At 35.8% G+C, this 17,405-nt stretch overlaps 1 protein-coding gene across 1 annotated transcript in view; it reads left to right on the forward strand.

Moving 5' to 3' along the window:
• Positions 1-305: 305 nt before the first annotated feature.
• Positions 306-17,405, forward strand: part of LOC150085034 (saccharopine dehydrogenase-like oxidoreductase) — an 85,885-nt gene continuing 68,785 nt past the window's right edge. Inside the window, exon 1 of the mRNA XM_090376744.1 lies at positions 306-767. Within this exon, the coding sequence (XP_090232870.1) occupies positions 590-767 (178 nt within the window). The 5' untranslated portion in view covers positions 306-589. The remainder of the gene's footprint in view (positions 768-17,405) is intronic.

The following is a 17,405-nucleotide window of genomic DNA, read 5'->3' on the forward strand; positions in this document are numbered from 1 at the left end:
ACCCCTTTATTAATTTTAACTTCCTGTGTTTTCCAGCGTACTCTTGGTACAGTAATCCGAAAAGTTTAAACACGAAACTTCAACAACATATCTGCAGGAAATTGTAAAAGCTTTGGAACAGTTTCAGTTGTTATGAAGATAATGCACTAGCTTTCGGCTATCTTGAAACGAAGTAGGTTGGCATCTCGCCCAGGGTCAGATTGAAAACCGAAACGCCTTTCTAATTCGTCATACGCATAGGAAATGTCATTTATAAGCGTTAAGTCCCATTGGAACGTTCTCCTTTAGTGAGGTTTTCCAGTTCAAGACCTTTTATTCTAGCCACCCTTTCAAGAATTGACTCTGTTATAGCACATCCAATCTCTCTGATGATGCTATCACTGCAAAACAAAACTAATTTTAAAACTCAACTGTTGGATGGATATTATAGAGGGCGCTGTACATACACATTACTTGCGATATGACAGCTGGTAATGCTGAATATTTTGCAGTGTGAGGAGTGGTTCGAATGTAAGGAGTATTCTGCTGTGTGGTCAACGTTGAGCATACTTTTTTTTCTGATTTCATTATCTATCACTCCATTTTTAATATGCCAGAGGAAAAGGGATTAGATATTGTTATTTTTGGGGCTTCTGGTTTCACAGGTCAGTTTGTAGTGGAGCACTTAGCAAAAGTTGCGAAGGAAGATAAATCGTTAAAATGGGCTGCTGCTGGAAGAAATAAGGATAAAGTAAAAGACACTTTAAAAAGCGCCGGTAGTATATTGGGTAAATATTTCCCTTTTTGTGGTGATTCAGTTTATAATTTTTATTTGTATGGAAATTCATTGAAAATTGCTGTTAGTTTTTTTTTTTTTTTTTAAGTCATAGAAATGACTGTTTATTGGTAACATGAAGAAACCTTTGAAAGGCGTACACCCTACTGAGTAATATTAGGTTTGTTCAACAGGTCAGTTGTTTTCAGTAAAATTTCCAGTTTTTTTTTTTAAAATTAAATAACTAATATGCAACACGACCACGCCCATTTATTGAAAGTAATTTGTCAAATATAGTTTTTTGGAATACTTAAAATTTTCCTTAGAGGTTCTTCCCTTTTAATGCAAGTTTCTTTTCATTTTTGTTAAATTTTCGGTCCGTTTAAGCTATTATATTGCTTGGAATTATATCGTGAATTAACTTTGAGTTAATTGATAACTTCATTTACCTTTCTGCCTGAGTTTTGTTAGCTCTTTCACCTGTTATTGGTTTTGCTTTGGGCGGAGGTGATGGGATTTCTCTTTCCCCCTGCCTCACGTAATTTAACTTTCAAAACAGGAAACTGAACATTTATAAACACTACATGCAGTGTGGCTTTCTTTTATTAATTAAAACAATAACGTAATGGTGTTAAAAGAGCGAGAGTTAATGCACAGAACTAAGTTATGTGCGACGCAAAGATAATTTACTATCAGTTATATTGGAGAAAAACTTTGTATACTCGAAAATCATAGTATTATTAAAGCCTTTAGTACTTTCAGGTTGAGAGAAGACACACACACACATATATCTCACTCACTCCTCCCTTCTCGAACATAAGAGATCTGATTGGATATGATAACATTGTTTTAAGCTTTCTTTGAATGTATCATAAAAAAAAAAAAAAGAGGAAAAGCAGCTATTTTCTAATAGCAAAGATGTACTAGCTGAACATCAATACATCATTATAATCTTATACATAAGGAAAGGCTGTATTCCTTCCAGCAGTTTGATAAGAATCAGTACTTGCATTTGTTATTGCAATAAATAATAATTTCCATTTATTTTTGATATGGTATGGTTTAGGCCAGAAGAGTGTACATATTCATTGTAACTGCAAGTATAATGAATTATTAAAATTGTTGTAGACAGGTTTTTGGACAGTATTTTTCTTGGTAGTTTGTCTTGAACCCATAAACTTCAAACCTTGTTTCTTGTAGAAGTGCATGCTACCAGCTGGACCATGGCTGGCTGAGGTAAAATGAACATTTTACCAAGAAGTATTCTCAAACTCCAGAAAAATTTTGGAAATGATCCAGTTTTCAATTTGTGTGAGAATGAGGGTGGGTGGAATAAAAATGAAATTCCTTTTATTTTAATGGAAGGAGTTAAAAGCATATTTTGTGACAGTATCACTAAGTTATCAAATGATATAGTGGATGCTTTCCTTCCTAGCTTTGCTGCATAATGGCTTTAGCTGCCATTGTGCCATAAAACTAACAATTCCTTCCTAGCTTGTGCATGAAATTCTGAATTTTTTTTTTTGGTCTGAAAATTTACTTGAGCTAGTACTGCTTTTAAAGAGGAAATTGGTTTATTATGAATGTGTTCCCTCCCTCTCCTTTGTATCAAAATGCAAATATAACATAATAGGACTGAAAAGTCATATATTCAGAAACTACAATATAATGTTATGGCAAAAGCTATTGAACCACTCCTGTATTTTGGAATATTTATAACCATAAATTTAACTTTTATATTTTTTATTATGAATAAATTGTTTACAATTTTAATTTCTCAAATTTCTGTAGGATTAAGGTCTGTTTTGACTGTCCTGGCTGCCTTTATAATGGTTTTAGATATACATGTCTGCATGATTATACAGGGCATTATTATCCTGAAAAATTTCTTAATTTCCAAAAAAAGTCCCTAACTGTTGGCAACTTTTTTTTTTCTTCTGCATTATGCTACAGATTCAAGGATGTATTTAGGTTATCAGTGGCCTGAATAGGTACAGGAATCTTCCAAAGAAATGGGGGTGGGAGCTTAGAACCTGTCTCTTGGAACTGGGTATTACACCCTCTGGTTTCCACATTTCTAAATGATCAGGCTCATATTTGGTATTTTTTTTCTCCCTGGTACAGTCTGTGAGATGAATTTGCATTTTTGTACTTTTTATCTCTTCTCTAGAGAAGAATATTCTTTTCAAATGATAATCTATACAGATATTTATATACACAGTATTTCCTTTTGTAGGATGCATGTTTTAATTTCATTTATTATTGTTTTTAAAGTTATTACTTAAAGTGGAAATTATCCATTTAAGTATATTTTAGAAAAGTGCAGCAGAACTTATTTGAACAAATAGTGGATTTCTTTTTAAAATATTGAGTAATATTCATTAGAACAGAACTGCAATATGTGCTGTTCCCTTGTTAATTTTCTATTGAATGAATTTTAGTAGAACAATGCAGTTAGAAGAAAGTTCCATTATTATTACTAGTGACAGTGCAAGGAAGTCTGAGGCTTATGCTGCAAGAGAGAGGCCCTGGGATAAGAAAAAACAGCATCTTAATGTTTTCATTTTCCCCTTCCAGTACATAAAGAACATTGCAGGCAGTGCTGTAATTATTCAAATTTGGTAACCTAACCTTTGGTTAAATGAACTAGTGTTATATTGGGTATTTATTTTTTAATTTAATGTAATTAACCTAGCCTTGAGATAAAATTCATGTTGTTATTAATTGAAGTTACTTGGGGTGGCTGTTTTCTTTGGCTGATAATATTTAAAGAATATAATTACAAAAAATAGTGTATTTTATAATCAGAGATTTGGTAATATCAGCTAAACAAATGTTTGTCGTATTGGGTGTTCACTTTTTCACTAAATCTGATAGTAAAAAAATCCAAACTTCATCTTGCCTGTTAATGTCACAAGCCAGTTGAAGACAAGCAAACTATGTGCTGTTTATTGAAAGCTGCTAAGCCAATGAAAAATAGGTGTAGCTATGTTTTGGTGCCCATTATCTGGGTAACTTCATAAATAGGGTAACTGCCACAAATAGTTATTAAAAATCTGCTTGACCAACTTTTCTACTTTAACTGTGTTGGATGTGCAATGTATATATATTTAAAAAATTCAAATAGTTTACAAAGAGACATTAAAAGGAAATAGGAAGATAGACATTTTATAAAGAATTGGCCAAAAAAAAAATCCACATCACCTGTTCATCTCCTTCAATAATTCGTCTAGTTCTTTTTTGAATTTATTCAAACTACCCATTTCCACAACCAATGGAAGTTTGTTCCAAAAAATTAACCACCTGATGGTTGCATGTTGAGCAACTATCCTTTCCCAATTTGAATTTATATCCCCTTGTGTGTAGTCTGAAAAAGAGGAAGAATTCCATCAGTATTGAGCTTGCTCAACCTATTTAAAGCCTTGAACACCTTGCTCAATCACTTTGCAGGTGCCTAGTTTCCAGATGCAATTTGCAGACCTGAAACCTTTCTTAGTAAGGCTATCCTTTAGTTTCCTTCATGAATCTTATTGCCTTTCTCTGTACTTGTTCCAGAAGCTCTCCATTCTAAAATGAGGCCTTCAGACCAGTATGCAATATTCACGTGTGGCCTGACCATTACCTTATACAAAGGGATAATCACTTCCTTATCCCTGCTAGCAAAATTCCTGTATATCATTGACAAGACCCCATGACAACCAGTCTGCATTGCTCAGAAAACTTCATATCTGACTGCACAATTACCCCAAGGTCTCTTTCATTCTCCACTACCCTGAGTGTAACACCACATAGTTGTATATTACTCTGGGGGGTACTGCTACCCATGTGCAGTACTTTGCATTTGTCAACGTTAAACTTCAGTTTCCACTTCTCAGACCATCTGCCTAACTTTTCTAGATCCTGTTGCAGTAGCATACCATCATTAACAACCCTACCAATCTTTGTATCATCTGCAAACTTGGACATTAAGCTTGATATACCTTCATCAGCATTATTAAGAAGCATAATTAAGAATAATTATTAATCTTGGGGGATTCCATTAATAACAGTATGAAGAACAGTACCCATAAATAACCACTGTCTGCCTTCTCTCACTGAACATTCCTTTTGTCCATAGTAGTAACTTGCCCTTAATGACATGCTTCTCCAATTTTTACAGCACTGTTACATGCAGCAGTATCAAAAGCTTTCCTGACATCGAAGTATATGATTAAAATTTTTTCATCCATTTGCTTTGTTACTGCATCATAGTATCCAATCAAATTGATCAGACAAGATCACTCCTTAAATCCATGTGACTGCAGTATAATTGTATTCTTTATAGATGGTCCTGCATGTTTCTTTAACCAGTGACACCATTATTTTCTCTGGAACAGAAGTTAAGCTAACAGGTCTATAATTAGTCATGTCACTGTTTGATCTCCTTTGTGAAATAGATATACATTTCCAGTCCATAGGGACTTCCCCTGATCCAAAGATGCTAGAGCAAATATCTGGTATATTCTCTGGTTTTCACACTCTCTCAAACACCAACTAAGCCATGTGCCCACTTAACTTTGGTGACTGCCCCAGAACTGTTGTTTCAGCCACATTTTAATATAGTAGTGAAACTTGAATCACAAAGTATAAACATCAGAATATAGTGACGTGTACTAACAGGGCTAAGAAAATTGGTGAAAAATACTCATAACCGTTTCCAAATTACAGATTATAAATGTCAAATAAAACATTGTAAATCTACATGCTCACTTAAATTCTGTTCATTATAATAAATCTTATTGTAATGAAACAGTTCGAAATGGAATAAATACAGTGGTATATTACTTTATGATTTTAATATTTGCATCAGTTTATCTCAACATGTGTTTTCCATGTGGAAAGCAATTGATAGAACCAAGTATTGTTTTCTTAATGCCTGGTTTACTGTCCAGTGGTGTTCACAATTGCAACTAATTTGGCTACTGAATTTTAAAATTGGAAATAGAAAAAACAAGTTTGATTACACTTATTATTGCTTTCCCATGCTTCAGACTATAATCAAACTTGTTTCGATAATTTGGAAGAATAAAAACATTATCATTAGTAGATGCATATGATGCAAGAAAGGAAGCTTATATAGCATCTGCCAAAAAAAATGCCTTCCTATTTCACCCATCCATTCACTCAAGTTTGTCTAATTCAGCCTTGAATTTAAATAAGCACTGTCTAATTCAACAATGACAGATGGAAGTTTGTTCCAGCAATCAACCACCTGCTGGCTAAAGGAAAATTTCCACACATCTATTCTACAACTGTCTTTCTTCAATTGGAATTTATGCCCTCTCAGGTGTGGAATCTGAGCAAGAGGAAAAATCCCATTAGCATTGAGCTTGCTCAAACCATTCAAGGCCTTATACACCTCACCTTGCACGTGCTGCAATTTGCAGAACTTAAGCCTTTCTTGGTAATAGCAACCCTTTGTTCCACTCACTAATCTGCTTGCCCATCTCTGTACTAGTATCAGCAGCTCTGCATCTTTCCTAAAATGCCTCCATACCTGTATGCAGTATTCAAGGTGTTGCCTGACCATTGCCTTATACAAGGGGATATCACCTCCTTATCCCTGATAATAAAATTCTATATATCATTGACAAGAACCCATGGGCTACTCTTGCAGCCCATCTTCACAGTTCAGAAAACTTCATATCTGACTGCACAATTACCCATAGGTCTCTTTCATTCTCCACTACCCTGAGTGTAGTACCACACAGTGGGTATGTTACTCTTGGGTTACTGCTACCCATATGCAGTATTTTATTTTTGTCAATGTTAAACTTCAGTTGCCACCTCTCAGCTCATCTGCTGAACTTTTCCAGATCCTGTTGCAGAAGCGTACCGTGCTTACTGTAATTAAGAACCCTACTAACTTTTGTAACATCTGCAAACTTGGACATTAAGCCTTTAACAAACTTGGACATTATCAATATCATTGATAAATGCAGAAAACAATGGACCCTATATGGACCCCTGGGGATACCTCTAATAACATTAGTCCATGAAGAGTAGTGTCCATCAATTTCCACTCTTCTCCCTCTTAACCATCCCTTTATCCATAGCAACTTGCCCTTAATGCCATACTGCTCCAACTTGTACAGTAGTCTTCCATGTGCAACAGTATCAAAAGTACTTTCCTAAAATCAAAGTACTGCATATGATATAAAAATTATTTTTTGCATCCAGTTCCTTTATGGCTGCCCCATAGTGTCCAATCAGATTGGTCAGACAAGACTTCCCTTTAACAAACCCATGATGTGTCAAAACTATAACTGAAGTCTTGTCTAGATGATACTGCAATGCTTCTTTAACCAGTGACTTATTTTCCCCAGAACAGAAGTTAAACTAACAGTTTAACTTCTGTTCTGGTAATTACAGTAATTAGTCTGTAATTACTCGTGTCACCTTTCTATCCCATTTGTGAATTGGAGACATTTCCACATCTCCAGTATGTGGGAAACTCCCCTGTGTCTAAGGATGCCCTCATAAGCATGACAAAGGGCCTGCTTACTTCCTTTGCTGCCTCCTTTAATATAACTGAATGGATCCCATCCACCCAAGGTGCCTTCCTTGTATTTAACTTCAGCAATTTCTCCAACACTTTGCTCTGAGTTATTGCAAAATCATTTAGCTCACTGCTAAAGTTTAAGCTTCTGGCCTCCACTTTCCTATAGAATTCCTCATGTGTGAATGTAGATGCAGAATACTTAGTTTGTTAGCTACCTAAGCAGAATCATCAACAATCGATATCAAGTGGACCCATCTGATTCATCCCCATCCTTCTAGAACTTACATAAGTAAAGAAGTCTTTACTGTTTTTCTTTTGTATCCTTTGCCAAAGATTTCTCATAATCTGCCTTTGCTTGCCTCACCTCCTTTGTGACGATTAGATTCTTATATCTAACAGTCTTCTGTGTTTCCTGATAATTTATATGCATTCCATGCATTTTATTCTTCCACGAGTCTCATTAGTTCATCTAACATCCATTTAGTTCAAACACTTAACAGTATTTCTTAGTTGGTATGAAAAGCCTAGTAGCTTCCAAGATTAATTCCTTGAATGCTTTCCATTTAGAAATTTCTGTTGGTAACATCAGTTGGTCTCACTGTACAGAATTTAAAAACTGTCACCACTTTAGTCACCTTTACAAAAGAAAAAACCCTTCCTTTTACTCCTGATTGTAGTTACATCTTTGAGTAAATCCCAAATCGGTGATCACTGCCACCTAGTGGTTTCTTTATTTACAGATTCCTGATGCATAAATCACTGCTGATAATCAGATCAAGAGTAATACTCCCTCTGGTTGCTTCTCAAACTGGTTGAAAGTTAGCTTTGAGAAAGTTGAGTTTTGAAGAAAAGTCAGTTTTGGACAAGGGGCAAAAATGAATGTGACAGAACATCTTTTTTTAATAAAAACCCCAAAAAGTAAAAGTTAATCTATAGCACTTAGTAGCATGCATGCTTTGAAGGCTGAGAATACAAAAGAAACTTGTTTACATTAGGAACAATCCTACTTCTGTTTAGTGGAACAACCTTCCATCTGTGCAAAAAAACAGAGGTAGAAGGGATAAATCAGGAAGTCTTGGTTCTGTGAATTTGGAGTTAGACAATAGATAGACTGTAGCATGTGTTCAGGCTAGTTTGGAAGAAGTGGGGAATTAGATGCTAATTCAGAAGAACAGTGTACAAGTTAAGAACAAATGGAGAAATGCTAGTGTGACTTAGAAATATCCATAGAAAAGGAATGTAGCAGTAATTGAACATCTGAGACAGTGAAGAGTTTAAAAGACAGATCATTAATTAACCTGATTACCAATTTAATAACTACTTAAACTAATTACATAAATATTAACAGCATTGATTAATCACAATTAGAAACATCATTAATTTGTAATGAATTTAATTTGGATTACTAACACCTTCAACCCTTCCCCATCTCTTCCATCATGCAGTATGATTGTCTTTTGAGGTTATGATGAACACCTTGGCAAGATCCAAACTTCATTACATTATTATTATTATTAGCCATATGGTACAAGGAAGCCTGAGGCTTATGCTGCACCAGCCAAAAAAAAAAATCCCGAGTTACCCCCTGAGAAAGAAAGAAGAGAAGTACAAAGGAATCAGGAATCACCAAGAAAGAGAAGAATGATGATATCCAGCTCAGGACCCTGGGTTTGCCAAGCCCATACTCACCAGATGTGAGCCCCCGGGGTTAAATTTCAAGGGTACAGTGCTAAACGGTTTTCACAGGCTGGCTGCTAGTTGGTATACCGAACCTATTGGTAACTCTGTAGGAGGCTTCCAGATCAGCTAGTGCAGTGGTTTTCAACCTGTTTTTAATAATGGTACCCCTAAGTAATTTATTTTATTTTGCAGCACCCCTACTCAATTTTCTCCCTGTTAGATCTGTCTCTGTGTTTGGGATATTAAAAATACATATAATATTAAATATATATATATATATGATATTTTACAATAATATAATTATGAAAATTACTTTTTCATAATTATATTATAAAAAAGTGTACAGGTACTGTACACTTTTTTTATAATGAAATAAACAAATTAAAAAAGTTTTTAAGTAACTTAAACCCAAATTACATGGCCACCCCTGGAATGCTGTTGCAGCACCCTGGTTGAAAACCACTGAGCTAGTGTATAATCTTGCTACCTCATCTCTGGCACAGAGATGGGGGAAATACCTGGGGCTGTTAGACAATGAACACTTTACCTCTACTCTGCCAGATAGTGACTGGAGGGAGTCAGTGTGTATGTGGTGGGGGACTTGTCGAGGCACATTTTGTCAAGGATCTAGATATATTCTTACCACGTGTATGCCATAGCCAAAAATTTCATTACTTCATACAGCATGGTCCCCCCCCCACTTTTTTTCTTATTGAAATGAATTGTCCAACTAATGGAACAATCTTATCTGTGAAAAGATCCAAACACTTCCTAGGTCATTTTGGAAATATGTGGTCTTTTCTAATCTCAGTGATGTCCATTTCCACTTAGTCTGCCAAACTCCATGTACTTTCTGACTGAATCCCAGTTATTGGTTGATTCAACCACTGCTCATCTCAGTTGCCCAAATTATTTGCTGTATGAGTCCTTTTGCCTCAAAGGTGGTACTTGTGCATATGTCCATTCTGATATTTCCTGTCAGAGACTTGGCAACTTGGAATCTCCTCTTTTCGATCTTCTCTGGTATAAAATATCTCTACCTCATTTTTTCAAATTCATCTATTGTCTCTACCATTCTCCCAACTCCACTAATCACTTGGAACTCTTTGACTTCCTCTCTTTGCAACTTGACTTTCTGCAGTCCAACTTTCCTAACAGTGAGGTAATTTTCCTTGGTGATATTAATATTTACAACTCCAGCTGGCTTCTATTTTCTAGCCACACAGACCCAGCTGGCTGAGATGCTGAGGCTTTTGCAGTTACTACTGACTTCACACAGATTGTTCATTTACTTACCAGAATACTGGACAATCCTAACCACACAGCCAACACGCTTGATCTTTTTCTCACAAACAACCCTTCTAAGTATGTAGTCTGAGTGAGTGGGCCTTTAGGCACCTCAATCACAACTTGGTGATTGTATGTTTTACAGTGGAGCCTTTATCTCATGGCTATTCCCAACCTCTTGTTTGGCATTATGAGAAAGCAAAATGGGATGACCTGAGATATTTCTTTTCCTTGTTTGGATTACTGTTTCAAAACTCTTGTTGTTTAAGGTTTGCTCAGATTGTCAGTGAAATTATTCTCATAGGAATGGAATCTTTATTCCACACCACTTTAAAATCTTGTCCTTTATCTAAACCTTTGTTTTCCAATAAATGCTAAGGCTGTTCATCAGAAGAATGTTGTATATTGTAATTGGCTTTCAATTATTTCTAATTATTCAGTTTCATTTTCTGCATACACCAAGGCTCGCAACAATTGTAAAGCAGTTATTAATCAGTCCAAACTAGATTTTGAAGCAAGCTAAGTGTAGAAAACTTGCTTCTTGCCCTAATGGTAGGTGAGCATTCTGGTCTATTGCCAAAGTTATTTGCAACAACTTTTGCCCATCTCTGCTCCCACTCTGTCAAAACCAGATGGTTCTATTGTCACTTCAGCCAAGGATAAACCCAACCTGCTAGCATCCCATTTTTCTTCCAACTTGTGTATTAATGATCATGGTAAAACAACTCCCACCATTCCCAATGTGCTCCATTCAATGCCTCCAATGGTCTTCCATCAAAAGGATGTCAGTAGGATTTTGATGAACCTAGATGCAGAGAAAGCTCCAGGTACTGATGGTATTTCTCCACTTGTTCTCAAAACCTGTGCTCCTGAACTTACTCCTGTTTTTTGCCACTTTTTTTACTATCTTATTCCAAAGGTGTTTTTCCTTCTGCTTGGAAATTTTCTCATATCCAGCCAGTTCCTAAAAGGGTGAAAAATCCCTCCCATCCAATTATTGTCCTATTGCAATTACTTCTACTCTTTCTAAAGTAATGGAGAAATCAATTCACTACCAACTCAAACTACATAGAAACCTTGTGTCTTATCAACAATTGGCATTATGGATTCAATCAGTGTTGATCTGCTGGTGATATTCTGGCTTATGTTACCCATTTATGGACAAATTCAATGGAAAAGTTTGGTGAAACATAAGCAGTTGCTCTTGACATCTCAAAGGCTTTCGATCATGATTGGCATAAAGGTCTTCTAAACAAGTTTCCATCTTATGGTTTGCCAAGTCTTTTGTAATTGGTTATCCAGTTTTCTCTCTGACTGCTCACTGAGGTAGATGGCTCTGTCTTCTAACTTCTCTACTAATGCTGGTTTCCCCCATGGTTCATTTCTTTCCCCCACTGTTTTGCTCTTGTATAATGACCTTCCATTGACTGGAAATGTTATCCATAGTTTTGCTGATGATAGCACATTGCATTCCAGTTCTCAGTTTGAGAAACCTCGCCCTGCTCAATCAGCTTCAACTTCTCGAATATCTGCTACCAATTCCTGAAATGTCAATCTCAAGGTAATTCTCGAGTGGGTCGAAGACAACTTAGTTTATTTCAATCTTTCTAAAACTCAGTTCTGTCTTATCTCGCAAAAAAGGATTTCTACTCCTATGCTTATCTTTAGTTACACTCTGATTTCTAGGCAAGATGATATCTCTTTTGGGGATTACCCTGACTTCTAATCTCTCTTGGCATAGACACATTACAAATATTGCTTCCTCTGCATCTAAAAAACTTAGTTTTCTCCTTTGCTCTTGATGTTACTTTTCTTCCAAACAGCTGTTCAATCTGTACAAATTGCAAATCTGCCCTAAAATGGAATACATGTTCCCACATGTAGGGTGGTGCCCCCAAAACCTCTCAGGCTTCTAGATTCCATTCAGAAGAGGCCAGTTAGGTTAATGACTCATCTTTAACATTGTCTCCACTCTTTCTTAAAGATGTACTGTTTCTGCTGCATGCCTTTTCTACAGATACTTTCACGGACAATTCTTCTGAATTGGCTTCTATAATTCCAGCTCTTTTAAAACAGTCAGAACCTGTTCCGCCACTAGTCAACATCCATTTACTGTCCAACTTAATTCACAGAACTAATTTCATCTTCCTTGTTTATTCATTCAACTGCTGTTTTCTGGAACAACCTTCATATATAATTTCCTGAAAATTAGTCTACAGAAGTTAGTCTGATGTCAACAAATACCTTCTTTTGTTTTCCCGACCTCTAACCCATGCATAGTACTAAGTACCATAGATTCTAATACCTCATTTGGGGTTTTCATTAAAAAAAAACCCTCAATTTCCTCCAAATTTAAATATATTATATATTAAGCTAGTCATTCCTGCACAGAATTTTTTATTTTAAAAATTTAAATAGTATCCCTTAGTTTTGACAAACCTTTTTAGACTAGCTGTCTGGTTAAACCAACCAGCTAGTATGATACTATGCAGAATCAGGATTATTTTTACTAGATAATGGAAGGCTGTGTGGTTCTCATTTCTGTAATTGGCTTCAGAGAATGAGCCAAAAGCAATAAAAAGAACACCTAAAACCAAAACAATTTAAGACTGAGATCAATTACATCCATAGTTACAAGTCAAGTCCTGAAATTTCAGAAAGAATTCTTCCCTCAACAGGTTTAAAAGTAGCCTCGCTGCAGCATAAGCATTCCTTTTATCCAAAATATAATCATAACATGTAGTTTAAGGGTATAGTGGACAACTATAGACAGGGCTTTCACTCTAATATTTAATTTCAAAATCCAAGCACATAGAAGCTATTAAGAAGAAAGCTCAGCTTTCCTTTTTATATTTAAGGGTTTGTATGGATTTTCATATATTATGACAGTTTCATTGATAATGTTCTCAAAGAAATAGTGAACAGTCAAAAGCAGTTTTTATATTGCATGATTTTAATGTTTTCTTTCTGTTGTTTCCTCCTTTTTATGTATGTTTCCACTCTGTATCAATGAACAATGCTGAACAGCTCTTTTTGTTTATTGTTATCTTTAACCAAGTCCTGAAGTGGTCATGATAATAAGCAACATCCATTGTATTTTAAATTTTTTTTATAGTTTGTATGGATTTCCAGAAACATTTTTTTTCTGATGACTTTCTCGAAGAAATAGTGGACGGTCAAATTAACATATTTCATACTGCTTGATTTTGTTTTATTTCTGTAAATGTACACTTTAAATACACATTTCCACTCTGCATTGATAAAATATTGAACCGCTGCATTCATGTTTGTTCAGTTATTGTTATCAATTAAGTTGTCCTGAAGTGATCACAATAAGCAGTGTCCACTGTATTTTGTGAGCCAAAGAAAATGTTCATCTCCTCCACAAAAGTACACAGCAAATGCACAATCTGCAGATAAACCGAAGGACAGCAGCCACAGAATGACTGAGTACCTGAAATTTTTAATTTAGCAGATGTTTCCCACCTTTTTTATCATTAAATGCCTTTTGATCAAACATGGTGCTTGCTGAAATCCCTTGACTTGGGTACAACTCAAAGGTTTAAATATGTGGCTATCCTCAAGTTTAATTTGTGGCAAAAAAACATGGCATGCACACTTGATAATCAGTTGCAAGATAAATTTGATATTGGTTTGGAAAATTTGATGAGTTTGTTTTTTCAGTGCTTGTAAAACACCAATCTTGGATATAAGAAGCATGTAGTTTATCTATATATTGTTATTATATAGACTATTGGCTTATACCAGATTGCAAACAGCAGTGATTTTAAAATGAACAAGAGATGCTCTTTGCAGAAACTTATGAGAAAGCTTCTGCAAAGAATTTTTCCTGTAATTTAATGTTATTAAAATTCCAGTCTATTCATAATATGCTCATTGTGCCAACTTTTTGTTGTGGGTGTGATACTCATAATAATGAACTCATTCTAATTATTTTTAGCAAGTGTTGTAAAATTTAACAATTTGAAATATGGGAATATTTTAAGTTAATTTCTAGTCTGAAATTTGGGTACATTACAAATAACTTCAGAAAATGGAATACATTTTGATTAGTCTTGAAGTTGCACTTGAGCAACTTAAATTAATACTTTATCTCACTGAATTGGTTTGTACCATTACAGAATCACTTGTTGCAGTTGTCATTTCAGACTCCAATAGGTTAACTATTAAAATATATATTGCTTTTAATGTTTTCCATTTTTAAAAGAGGAGAATATTTAAACTCAAAACACTATAGGCCAACTCATAAATGTACTAACCCAAATTTGGAATACAGAAATTCCATAATAACCATCAAATCCAGACAGCATGGAAGTGGACAGCTTGAATAGACAATATTTATATGATGTGGGTACATTTTTTGTAATGCTGTATAACCTTGCTTCTTTGCATCATTTGTTAATACTAATTATGGCTTTATTTCATGTTGATCAGCAACAAGCTTTCTAATACTGGAAAGCTGTCTAGGGCTCCCATCTGGTGAGTATGGGCTTGGCACACCCAGGGTCCTGAGCTGGATATCAACATTCTTCTCTTTCTTGACGATTCCCTTCTACTTTTGTCTCTCTCTCTCACTCTCAGGCACCTTCGTAGCCAGGCGGGCAGGAGCAGCAGTGTATAGCACATGCTTCTTGATTAGACTGGGGTTCGAGCCAGTGACCACCAAATACGGAGGATGCGGAAAGGTCAGGGAATGACCACACATGTCCCCGGAGCAATATGACCTTAGTTGCTAATGCTCCTAAAAACCAAATCTCTCTCTCTCTCTCTCTCTCTCTCTCTCTCTCTCTCTCTCTCTCTCTCTCTCTCTCTCACAGGGTAACTTTTTTTTTTATGGCTGGTGCAGTATAAGCCTTAGACTTCCTTGCACCATATAGCAATAAGAACTGATGTTGGTGCAGAAGACTAATGTATTGTATTAGTAGGAACATATGATGCAAGAAAGCAAGCTTATATAGCATCAGCCAAAAAAAAAACTATTTCAGCCATCCATTCACTCCAATATTTGTCTAGTTCTGCCTTGATTAAGTTGCTGACCTTCATTAAAACAGATGGAAGTTTGTTCCAACTATCGACCACCTGCTGGTTAAAGGCAACTATCTGCACATCTACTCTACAATTGTTTTTCCTCAATTTGAATTTGTCTCATGTGGGTAATCTGAGCAAGAGGAAGAATCCCATTAGTATTGAGCTTGCTCAATCCATTCATTATACACCCAAATAGATCACCTCTGAGGTGCCTAGTCTCCAGAAGCTGCAATTTGCAGAACTTAAGCCTTTTTTGGTAACACCAACCCTTTGTGTTCCCCTCACCAATCTTGCCCTTCTCTGTACTCATTCCAGCAGCTCTTCATTTCCTAAAATGAGGCCTCCAGACCTGTATACAATACTCAAGGTGTGGCCTGATATCATTGCATTATACAAGGGACAATCATCTCCTTATCCCTTATAGTGAAATTTCTGTATATCATTGACAAGACATGAGCTACTCTAGCAGCTTTTTTGTACTGCTCAGAAAACTTCATATCTGACTGCACAACTACCCCAGATTCTTTACATTCTCCACTACCCTGAGTGTAGTACCACCCAGTTGATATGTTACTCTGGAGGTACTGCTACTCATATGCAGTACTTTACATTTGTCATTGTTAAACTTTAGTTTCCACCTCTCAGCCCATCTGCTCAACTTTTCCAGATCCTGTTGCAGCATATCATTACTGTCGTTAACAACCCTACCAACCTTCGTATCATCTGCAAACTAAGATATAGTTAAGGCACTTTCAGCTACATTTGAATAAACAAAATTGGCCACACCCTAAAATGATTATAAAGCTCATAAAGGTACAGCAAAAGTCAAATCTAGATAGGCATAGCATACATCAGTAGGGGTGATCTGCAGAAATTGTCATTCATTTGATTCTTATTTTATTCAGAATTTCTATAAATGATATGATGGATATGCTGTCATTTGATACAGTTAATTTATGACTCTTAGCTTGTCATATCTTATAAGAAGTACTATAGTAGACAGGAAAAACAGGCTACTCAAGGTCATTCACTTTTCTTCAGTAGTGTTAATATAGAGTTGGGAGCCAAATGAGTAACCTTGAACCATCTGTTTTTTCCCTGCTTTAATAGAATAGTGAAATGGATAAGAAGTACTAGGTTAAACTTTAATGCTGATTAGTATTAATATTTGCCAAGTGGTGCAAGAAAACTTTAGCTTTTGACACCAGCAAAAAATAAAATGAAATCATGTCCACTTGTGCTGGTGGTGATCCAGCTGACCTTTCAGTCTTCCTTAACTGTCAGCCTGTGACTACCTGAGGATGTAATATAGTCCAATAATCTACAATTCTCTGGCTAAAAGATCTTTCTACAGCTCAGTCTATAGTTCTTCCCATCTGGTGATTATGGGCTTGGCACACCCAGAGCCTTGAGCTGGATATCATCATCATTCTTCTTTCTTGGTGATTTTACACACACACACACACACACACACACACACACACAGTATTTGAATTTTAGAAAAGCTTTTGATATTAATGCAGATAAGACTGCTATATAAATTAGAGCTTGCCTTCCCATCCCCTCTAATTTGTTTAATTCTTTATCTTTCAGTTTATTCAAAGTACCCAACTTTAGAACACAAGATGGAAGTTTGTGCCAACAACCATAAGCTGGCCAAAATCAAATTTTTACATTCTACAGCTATCCTTTTTCAAATTTAAATTTGTCTCCTTGTGTGTCATCTGAACAAGAGTTGGGATGCTATCTGCATTTAATTTACTTGGTCTGTTTAGGGCCTTAAACACTTCAATCATATCCCTTCACAGGTACCTAGTTTCTCAAGGCTACAATTTTCAGAACTGAAATCACTTGTGATAAGAGTACCATTGTGCATCCCTGAGTAATATATTGTTGCTCCTCTGTGCACCCAGGTTTTGGCACATTATAGCCTTAGTTGCTAATGCACCCATAAAACCCAACAAACAAATCTCTGTGCACTTGCTCCAACAAAACTACATTCTTTCAAAAATGAGTCTTCCAGATCTGCATGTATGTAGTACTTAAGATACAGTCCAACTATTGCCATATATGATGGTACAATCACCTTGTCCT

The sequence above is a fragment of the Mastigoproctus giganteus genome, chromosome 6, assembly GCF_048544385.1.
Source record: "Mastigoproctus giganteus isolate SK-2022 chromosome 6, ASM4854438v1, whole genome shotgun sequence".
In the NCBI taxonomy this organism is placed as follows: Eukaryota; Metazoa; Arthropoda; class Arachnida; order Uropygi; family Thelyphonidae; genus Mastigoproctus; species Mastigoproctus giganteus.